General features: G+C 39.1%; 1 protein-coding gene across 5 annotated transcripts in view; it reads left to right on the top strand.

Moving 5' to 3' along the window:
* Window positions 1-236: 236 nt before the first annotated feature.
* cmn (calymmin) overlaps window positions 237-10,905 on the top strand; it is a 28,032-nt gene continuing 17,363 nt past the window's right edge. For 2 of the 5 annotated variants that reach the window (XM_055004592.1, XM_055004593.1), the window contains exons 1-13: window positions 237-451; window positions 7,956-8,015; window positions 8,101-8,139; window positions 8,231-8,266; window positions 8,371-8,421; window positions 9,138-9,185; window positions 9,287-9,331; window positions 9,419-9,469; window positions 9,927-9,971; window positions 10,159-10,209; window positions 10,300-10,350; window positions 10,615-10,665; window positions 10,844-10,894. In XM_055004592.1, the coding sequence (XP_054860567.1) occupies window positions 385-451; window positions 7,956-8,015; window positions 8,101-8,139; window positions 8,231-8,266; window positions 8,371-8,421; window positions 9,138-9,185; window positions 9,287-9,331; window positions 9,419-9,469; window positions 9,927-9,971; window positions 10,159-10,209; window positions 10,300-10,350; window positions 10,615-10,665; window positions 10,844-10,894 (646 nt within the window). In that variant the 5' untranslated portion in view covers window positions 237-384. The remainder of the gene's footprint in view (window positions 452-7,955; window positions 8,016-8,100; window positions 8,140-8,230; window positions 8,267-8,370; window positions 8,422-9,137; window positions 9,186-9,286; window positions 9,332-9,418; window positions 9,470-9,926; window positions 9,972-10,158; window positions 10,210-10,299; window positions 10,351-10,614; window positions 10,666-10,843; window positions 10,895-10,905) is intronic. The other 3 variants (XM_055004591.1, XM_055004590.1, XM_055004594.1) reach the window with 2 other exon arrangements.

Here is a 10,905-nt window from a genome sequence, read left to right as displayed (position 1 = left end):
ACACATTATTTTATATTTTAACAGATGTATGAACCGAATGAATGTATTCAACAAATCAGTCCAACTGTGTCCTGTTTAATCCAGCTTATATGATGGACCTTCCTCAGTTCATCAGTCACTGTCCAATCTGCTGAGCTCCTCTCTTTGCTTCTCTCTCTTAAATGTTAATGTACTTTAAGTGGCCAGTTATTCAGTTAGTGTGTGCACACCTCCAGCAGGTCCCCCAACAAACAGGAGGAGGATCTGGAGATGAGCAGAGGAGGGGTCGCTGAGACCAGAGTGTACATTAGACCCTGGTCATCTGGGTGAGCTGCCCACTCCAGAACATCTGCTTCACCTCCTCATTCTGCTGCTGGGTCTAAAGCGGTCTCTCTCAGGTCCAGGATGGTCGGACGGCTGCTGCTTCAGGGTGCACTGATCCTCTGGCTGGTTCAGGCGGCGCATACAGGGGGTGAGTGTCGGAGGAGCAGAGGTGGAGGTCCCATTTAAAATAACACATTTTGATGTTTTACATTAGATTTACATTCATTTATCTGGGATTTACTTTCAAGGCGGGCTAAATATGTTAACTGCTGTCATGACTGAGGCCATGAATCGACATTTCCAGTTCAAGAAACAGTAACCGCCTCAAGTAAAGGGCATACCTTGTTGGAGTAAATGCAAGAAATGTGCATGCTAGCTGGATAAACGTAGCACCATCTAGTCAGACTTACATTTCCAGCTGTATAGTTTACTGTTTTAGAGGGAAATGTGTTTCATGCGTGTTCTGTGGAGTCAGTTAAAGTTATTAAACACTTAAGGCATGACATGATGAATAGCTGAAGATGGCGATGATGCAGTTCTCTGTATCTGTGTGTCAGTTTAAGTCTTTATGCTCTTTAAATGATTTAAATGCAATGCAAATTCAGAGTACATAGGCGCAAATATTTAAGAGAAAAAAACCCCAAAACAAATCTTATTTACTGATTTATATTAATCGTTTAAGTTGCAGACATTATTTTGGTGGGCTGTGTTGACATATCAATGTTAGTAATAGCATAAACTTAGCATGGTATGTAATTTTAACTCAGTTTTTTTATTGATTTAAAACTAAATTCAACTTGGGGTAACTTAATGAAAGTGGTGTGAGAACCAGTTTTTTCTTCACCTTCAGGTCATGATTTGAATTCCCCTCTTCTGTATACTGAACAATGGAACGACTTCATTTTTTATTTGCCAATTTAAAAAGTTTTGTTTACACCTATGGTAACAAGTTGTCAAATTCATTAAGATCAATTTTGTTATTATTTTTTTAACACAAACATCATATTTCAAAGTGCATAAGCCTTTGCTGCACTTGATTTAAATCTTTCTCAGTATCCCAAAAGAGGATTCTGTTACAAAATAAACCAGATAATCTGAATATTTATCCCTGACATGATTTTAATTAAATGATTTACTCCAAAAAAATACACTCTGCCATTGCAGGTAGTAACATATAAGTAACTGGCAAATTGCAGGATTCACATCAATTGTTTTAGTCAAAAGTTGAACCGTGGATAACATCTGCAGTCTGCCTTTATCTGTACCAGACCTGTATTAGATCCTTCTTTCAATCATTTGGTTTTTGCATGGGCAAAGTGTAGCATTTTGTCTCACTTTTCTTTAAAAGTTTGAAGAAGGATTCTGGATTTACAATAATTGATATCTGTATAAAAATACACCTTCTGCTCCTGTAAGGGATGTTAACTATCTTTAGCTGAGTTTAGGACACAGCTGAATGATTTAAACAAAAATCACTCAAACATGCACTGTATTTTTGTATTGTGCATCTTGCTGGTTTCACTCATCTAATCCTTCCAAACTGCAGCTGCCACTTGTGTGCAGTCAAACAGTGAAGCCTCCTCAGAGTGGACGACATGCAGGAGAAATGAGACAAATGTCTTTCGGATGGTCGGGTTTGCTTGTCAAATTTCAGACAATCATGTTAAACTGAAATCTCAGCGACACGAGCAGTAGAGCTCTTACATGCGGTCGGCCTTTAGCAGGTATTCTTGTGATGATGCGAAGCAGCCATATATCCAGTTGTCTCTTTACCCGAGGCCTCAGTTTGAGAAATCAAAGGCAGCTTGGCATCAGTGGCAGCAGCCGTCTAAATTTAACATCCCTCCGTGAGAGGGGAAGAGAATAGTTTTACTGCTTTTACACAGTCAGTCTATTGACTTCTGGAGAATCTTCCAGAAAAATGTTAGTCAGACCAACAACCTACCACTGATAAAGTCTGATTCTAATTTAACTTTTATGGAGCTGAGTTAAACTTTTTTTCATGTTTTTGATACCAAGGCTCCTACACAGTTTCATTTTCATTTGGATCCTAATATATAAATAAATGGAGGCAGTCTATACCCCAAATTGAATATGTGAATAGAATAATAACTAAAGCAACCGATACTCCCACATTAGAAGAGCCAAATGTGTGGCAAACTAGTGGATATCAGCAAAATTAAATAGTTTCAAAGGAGCCGTTTTCTTGAACCAGACACGTGCATGCTGCTGATCTTGATGAGCACCTCAACATGTTCACAGAACACGTGGATGAAATCAAAAGTGCTACTAATAAAATATAAGTCTGTGATAATGTTTTAAAAAGAACTGCCCCTGCTCTCCCAAAATTCACATTGTCCTCTCAACAAACACAATTTGACTACAGTCTTTTACAGTCTCACAGGATTGCAGGTTTCCAGACTATTATTAGGGATACCTATTGAAACCCTTGGGTTTATGATCATACTTTCTACGTTGGACGGACAAAACGCATTTTTGATGCCAGCGGCAAAAAAATTGGATATTTTAGGGGAATGGCACACGTGTGTGCCAAAATGGCTCAACAGCGCCCCCTGAAATATTATGAAAATTCAGCCGCCAGACTGCATTTCACCTACAGCTACGAAATCCGTAGCTGTAACTTGTCAGGGTGCACAAAAAAGCCTCTTGCACCAATACCCAAAACACAACAGGAAGTCGGCCATTTTGAATTATGTGTCATTTTTTCGATGATTTTGGGTCATTTTTGGATGTTTTTTAAAAGCTATAAACTCCAACAGCGTAACCCGAGAGAGCTGAAATTTGGCGAGGATGCACACCAGGGACGAGTGATCAAAATTTCTTAACATGCTCCACAAAAGTCTGAGGGCGTGGAAATGGCGAACCACAGAATGCGGCCATTTTGAAATATGATACATATTTTGGATGATTTTGTCTCATTTTTGGACATTTTCAAAAGCTATAAACTCAAACAGGGTAACCCCGAGAGAGCTCAAATTTGGCCAGGATGTACACCAGGCATGGGTGATCAAAAGTTATTAAAATCCTCTACAAAAGTCTGAGGGTGTGGCCATGGCAACCAGAGGATAACGGCCATTTTAGATGTATTGCCGTGAAACAGGAAGTGCTGCATAACTAGCCTGTACATGCTCCAAAATGCCTCAAACTTTACATGTGTGATCAGAGTACGGCCACAATCACATCCATAGGCCGACATACACTCACAGTTGCAGCGCCGGCTGGTGGACATGCGTGGGACAGCCAAGCCACAAGGACGCAAGGACTCGACCGACGCTGCTTGCAGCTTTAATTGATATATCTCCTTATGTTTCTCAAGATCCACTTTTCCAAACTACATTAGAGTCCACACTGATCTTCCCTCTGTTCCCAGCATTACACACACTAAGCTTCAGGTAGATGAGATGAACAGCTACACACACACACGCACGCACACACACACACACACACACACACACACACACACGCGCACACACACACACACACACACACACGCACACAAAGGCACACACACACTCACTCACGCACACACTGTATTTTGCATACTATATATTTTTACATTAACTTTTTTTATTTTTATATTTTGGCACTATATTTTTTTCCACATTTTTACACACTATGTTTTGCACACAGTATATTTTTACATTACATAGTTGTTTTTCACATTTTTGCACACTGCATATATTTACATTACTATTTTTGTTTTACATTTTTACACATAACACATAACAACATAATTTCCTGCAAAGGATCAATAAAGTTTCAAGCTACCTGCAGAACCTTTTAGTCCTGTTAAAATCAGAACCACAAGTGTTCATACAACTAAAGCAACATCCAGCAGTCAGAATGTGGTGCAGTCGTAGATGATTCAGAGAAGTACATACATGCAGATATATATTTACTTTGGTTTATTTGATTTGATTTATTTGAATTATTTATCTTTTTTCTTTTTTTCAATTTGGGGCCAAATTAGAGATACAATTAGCCTAATGTTTGTGATTTTTGTATTGTGGGAGGAAACCGGAACACCCGGGGAAAACATAGTCTAATAACAAGGAAAGAACATGGGGGGGCGCTATGGAGCCGCGGAAGGAGGTGGCTGCTCGGTGCCAATCCGCCGTACCACCCTGCACCAAATATCCTTTAAACCCAAACTTAGTCATACGAATCTTCCGTGGACCATGTCCAAAACGACTACAGTTAAAGACTGTGATATTTTCACCCGCAAACGCGGCCCACAAAAAACAGAGAACTAACTCTCCACAAGCCCAACAAGACGAGGAGGCTGCTAGCAACATGGCGGACATAGCGGCGGCGCTAACTGAGCTAAAGCTACTCCGCTCAGAGTTTGGAGGATTTGCCTCTAAACTGGGCTCTATTGACGACAACTCGGCCAACTCTGTTGCAGCTTTAGAAAACAAAATATCAGAAGTGAAAAAGAATGTTGCTTCTAACACTACAAGGGTGGAAGAGGCCGAAAACCGGATAATGTCAACTGAGGAACAACTGGAAAAGACCGCAACGGAACTGAGAAGCGCGTTGAAACGACTCGCCTACCTGGAAACGAAGGCTGAGGACCTGGAGAACCGCAGCCGACTGAAGAACCTGCAGCTGTTTGGTCTCCGCGAGGGGGCAGAAGAAGACCGGCCGCTGGCGGAGTCCATGCTACCGAGGTGGCTGGAGCTGGACATTGGTATATCCTTCATCCTAGAGAGAGCTCATCGCACCCTAACTCCACCGAGACCAGACCAGGGCAGAGCGGTTCTGATGCGGTTCCTACAGCTTCAAGACCGGGAGTTTGTTTTCCGCTCCGCTAAGCAGCGTGATGTCGCACATGAAGGAAGCAAACTTTTCCTCGTCCAGGATCTCTCACCTGAAACAGTGAGACAGCGCAGCACCTTCAACACCATCAGGAAGAAATTCACCGATAAAGGAATATTCCGCGGGTTTCAGTTCAACCCATGCCGAAAGAGGGTCCTCCACAATGGGACAAAACGTCTTTTTTCAACGCCTAAAGAAGCGGAGGACCTTTATCGGGGGCTTGATAGAGTAAGCTAATTAAAGCAGTGGTAAGAACTGTTCACATTTTACAGTTAACATGATTAATGGACGTTGACAGACTGATGGACATAGTTAATATATGTAAGTACTTGTTAGAGGTGATCACCTGTTGCCCTGTCTGTCTGTCATCTCTGTTTTATACATCTGGGTAGCTTTGAAATACTGTAGATGTGGACACTTTCCTTTGTTAATTAGTTCTATGAAGAGGTTACTACGTGCAAGAACGGGTACCGCGGCGGCGGCGAATATTCGGATCTCAAAATCAATATCCGGATACCACCGTCGGGACCGAATATTCGGATCCAGCCCTAAATTGGATTTACCTACCTCGATGTCAAAATTACTCCCAAGATAAGTAAGATTATACCACTAAATTATGACCCACTTGTGGATGAGGTTGAGAAAAGCTTAAGCAAATGGATGACCATGCCTGTTGCAATGATTGGCCGTATAAACATAATCAAAATGAACATATTGCCAAAATTCTTACATCTTTTTCAATCCCTACCTCTCCCCGTACCACAAATATTTTTTGATAAACTCAAAAGTATTCTAAGTAAATTCATATGGAACAATAAAAAACCTTGATTAAGACTGAGACTACTTTACCTGCCATATGAGAGGGGAGGGCTACAATTTCCAAATCTGTTATGGTATTACTGGGCAGCTCAAATGCGTGCAATAATGTTCTACTTTTCCATAAAAAAAACTCCTAGCGTGGGTAGATATAGAGCAATATTCTACTTTAAACCTTCCATTAAAGATGTATTTACACTCAGCCGACCCAAAGAACCTGAAAACAATGACCAAGAACCCTTTCCTGAAAAACTCCATTGATAATTGGTGTAAAGTGCACGAGCATATTGGAGACACTCCATCTATTTCCCGCTTTACCCCGATATGGGGTAATATGCAATTCAGTGCAGGAAGGGCAGATGGTGGCTTTAAAATCTGGACAAGTAAAGGTGTGCGGAAAATAGAAGATCTTTATATTAAGGACAGCCTCCTTACATTTGAAGGTGTACGATATTCCTAAAAGACATTTCTTCAAATATTTACAGCTGAAACATTTTATTTCCTCAAAACATAAAAATGTAATGACTGAACCACCACTATCCCATATTGAAAATGTCATTATTTCAAATTTGAAAGGACAGAAGCAGGTTTCTTTGTTTTACGAGGCCTTGAAGTGTAATGATAAAGAGTCCGCCACTGATAGGCTGGAAGCATGGCAATCAGATATACAAGAGAACATATCAAACTCTGAATGGGAGGCAGCATGTATGAGAGGCCAGAAACAAACTATTAATACCAGAATGAAGTTATTACAGCATAAGTGGGTAATGAGAACCTATATAACACCAATGAAATTGAACCAATGGTCCCCTGACATTCCAGATACCTGCGTTAAGTGCTTAGAAGGAAAAGGAACTCTGATTCACCGTGTTTGGGAATGTCCAAAAATACAAATGTTTTGGGAAACAGTCGTTCAAACAATTTCACAAATAGTTAAATTTTTTCTTTCAGTTTCTTCATTTTCTTTCTTTTGCATTTTCTCCTCCTCTGTCTTCTTCTGGAACAAACCAAAGATTCCTCTTTTCTTAGTCTTTTGAATCAGAAGTTGCTGAAGTTCCTGATTTTCCTGCTCCAGGATTTTTCTCTCTCCTTCTATCGTCTTTTCTCCTCCAGCAGATTACTATACTTCTTTTCCAATACATTCTTGCTGGAATCCCCTTTGTCCTTCTGCTCCTGGAGTTCAGTATTGATAGCCTCCATGTTATCAGTCTTCTCCTGAAGGTGTTTGTACTTTACCTCCATTTCTTTGGCAGCCTCTTGGAAGTCTTGGTTCCTTGTCTCGGTTTCATTAGTTTGCTCCTGGAGGTCTTCATTTGTCTTTTCTAGTTTTTTGTTAGCCTCTTGGAGGCTTTGCATTTCTGTTTTTCTGTTTCTTCACCATCATGGATGATACTTAAAATTACACTATTAGTGATACATACATGGGGAGATTGATCAGGAATTCAAAAAAAAGAGGAACAAACTTAACACCTGTGGTGAAGTAGCAGCTACTTTTCATCTGTTTTCTTATTTTTCATATTCTTATTAACAAAAATAATGACAAAGGCTAAGGCAAGTATTTTTTAAACGTTATACCTGTTGTTTCTGACCATGAAAAAGGGTTTTCCTCAAAGGCTACAGTGTAGATGCAGAGTTTATTTTCTTGAGTCAGTTTTTAGTAGTAACCTGATAAAGGTTTCACCCTGAATGTGTTGTGTTTGAGGTTATGGTGGTGCAGCTGGAGTCCCCAATGGACAAGGACCACAGCCTAATGGTGAATCCATCACACTCTGCACTCTTTCTGCCCATAAACAAATAATCATTACATTTCTCTATTTGTTCCATATGGGCCTCAGCTTTTGTTCACATCTAACTTTTTATTTCCAGGAAACAAACCCCAGAATGGTGGAGGTGTGGGACCAATGCCATCAAAAGGAAAAATAAGAGCAGATTTCTCAACAAATGAACTTACCTGTTCAATAATTTGAAATACAGGGTTTCTTCTTTGTCTTTTTTAGGTGTGGGTCGGGCAATGGGGCCTCAGAATGGATTTGCTGGATATCCAACGAAAGGAGTCGGTCAGTGATGACACAGTGTCAACATAATATTGTTAAATAAATGTCGGGTTGAAATGATTTCAGAATGTAATTTTTCTAATGGTAGGTTATCGACCAGCAGCTGCAAATGGAGCAAACTCTAACGGTAAATCTGTTTCCACATCACTGTTATGACAAATTTATCTAAATCTCATTACATGCCGGGTTTGTCTCAATTCATAATAAATCAATTTCAGGTTATGGTGGTATGAACAAAGGAGTTGGGACAAAAGGTAAGGTCACTGTGTACCTGTGTTTATGTTGTAAAAGCTGTTTCAGTAAGTTGAATTTAGCATGTTGAATGTTTTCATCATGTTTTGAAATTGTGCATTTTAAGGTTATGGAGCAGCTGCTGGTCAAATGAATGGACAAGGTGTCAAACCACAGGGTAGGTCTTCCTGTGTGGATCCCTATTAGCTTGAAGCAACTGAAATCTGTGCCTCAAATTAACTCTCAAAAGATGTGCACCTTTGTGACCAAGCCCAAAGGTGTGTTGTTGTCTTTTACTGTCGTTTTTGGAGCTAAAGATAAAGATTTCAACCAACAGATGGCAGCAAAAGCGACACTTTGAGTTTGGTTTCATATGTTTCAGTTTGTTTGTGAGTTGGATTCCTATTAGAAGTTTCATGAGTAATCAAAGGCATCAAATGGTCACCCCAAAAATCTAAAATCACTGCAACATTTGAAAAGAAGATCATAATTTTCTTGTTTAAAAATAAATGCACACCTTCAGATGGAGCCAAAAAGATTGAGAAGCCTAATTTGGCAAAGAGCGAGTGTTTGGAATTTAGTAATCAGTACACATGAAGAAGAGTAAAGTAGAACATGTTGAAAAAGTGGTTTGAGAAGTTTATTATTTGTCTGTTCTTCTTTAATGATTGGTTAATGAGTGTGTAAAGAGTTCAGTCATCTAAAACACACCTTTGCCACCACAGAAAGACAAAGAAAACCCAGAAGCACTGAGTTGTGCTGATGAACTGTTGTTGTTCTCACATTAGATTTTTATCTGACTGTACTGAAGCACATCTTTGCTCACTAATCAAATGCATATCAGAATCACTGCGTTCCACCTTCAGTCTCTGCTTATTGTTGTTTTTATTCTAGGAGGGAATCCAGCTGTTTTACCCAACGGAAATGGAGCTAATTCTAATGGTATAGTGCAGACATCTTTCCACATTTACAAATCAAACTAATTGTAATGACACTTAATTACTGATGGCTGCAATATAATCATTCTTTGATTTCTGTTGCAGGATATGGACTTAAAGCCGGCCCCAGCAATGGACAACAAATTAAAGGTTTTCCGATACATGTTTTTTTATTAGGAGAAACTCACAGACACTGAACTACAACATGGTCCAATTTAAATCTTATTCTTGTTGCAGGTTATGGTGCTCAAGCTGGAGGATATGGTGGACAACCAACTAAAGGCAACGGTAGGTATTTTCAATGTGATCTTGGACATTGGATACGTTTTAGGTTTAACTTTGAAACACATACACTCACCAAGCACTCTTCCATTAACTCTACTTTTCCCAAGTTTCTGCAAGTTTAATTTTTTGTTGACAATGGACTACATTATCTTTGAAAGAGCTTCTAATATTTCATCTACCACTATTAACATACATGAGTGGAGCAAAATATTAGGAACTCAACTAGTGCAGTTGTTTGTATTAAAATCCATGATGAGTATGTGTTAAATTTAAAAAAAAAAAAAAAAAAGAAATTTTAAGATGTCATGATTTCTATGCTACGTAAGCCATTTTGGATTTCCGCCATGTTTCCCGGAAATATAGTTTATGTATAATTAAACTGGTCAAACTGTTTAAGTGTTGAGAATATTGGAGCTAAAAGAGTAATGATCATTTGAGAAAATGCTGTATTTATTTGTAGGTTATGGTGCTGCAGCTGCTGCACAAAATGGATTTGGAACAAAAGGTAATGGTATGCTAGTTCTTAAAGCACTTTTAAAAATTTGGACAATCAATCAACAATTAGGGTGACAACAGCATAATAAAGTTTTCAAATGCGTCATAATTAAGGAAAAAATATTTCAAAAGAGTTAGGCTCCTGTGCCTACTGTACTATTTGTAGATGAATGAAAATCCTCTCATCTATCTGCCAGGTTATGGTGCTGGATTTGGTGTACCTAATGGGAATGTGGCTAAAACCCATGGTAATGTTTGCAAAAAGTATACTTTATGGCAGAAGCTTTAAAATGACCGTAAACAGCATCACATTGTTGAATATAATGGTCATTGTTTAGGTCAAGGAGCTGCAGCTCGTCCATCCAATGGATATGGAACAAAAGGCAACGGTATGCTAATATTTAAAGCATTTTTCAGATATGTCTGTTTTTTTTTTGAGTGCTGCTAAAACAATCAATCAGGAGTCAAACTGGTGTTCAAAAAACAAGTCAGGAAGAGTTGCACTCAATTACCTATTGTAGTGTGTGGTGTTTGTAGATGAATGAAATCTGCTTGCCATGTTATGGCAAAAAATAAAAAAAACAAACAAGAACTTTAAGGCAGAAAATGCACAAAATGACCATAAACTGTTGAATATGGTGATCATTGTTTAGGTCAAGGAGCTGCAGCTGGTCCATCCAATGGATATGGAACAAAAGGCAACGGTATGCTAATATTTAAAGCATTTTTTAGGCATGTCTGTTTCTTATTTGGGCACTACTAAAGTAATCGATCTGGAGTCAAACTGGTTTATAAAACTCTTTTGGAAGAGTTGCATTCATTTGCCTATTAGTAGCATGTGGTGTTTGTAGATGAATGGAAATCCTCTCATCTATCTGCCAGGTTATGGTGCTGGATCTGGTGTACCTAATGGGAATGGGGCTAAAACCAATGGTAATGTTTGC

This window comes from Amphiprion ocellaris, chromosome 18 (genome assembly GCF_022539595.1).
Source record: "Amphiprion ocellaris isolate individual 3 ecotype Okinawa chromosome 18, ASM2253959v1, whole genome shotgun sequence".
NCBI classification, from domain to species: Eukaryota; Metazoa; Chordata; class Actinopteri; family Pomacentridae; genus Amphiprion; species Amphiprion ocellaris.
Note: the sequence above shows the minus strand (reverse complement) of the source record. Positions and strands in the feature narration are given on the sequence as shown.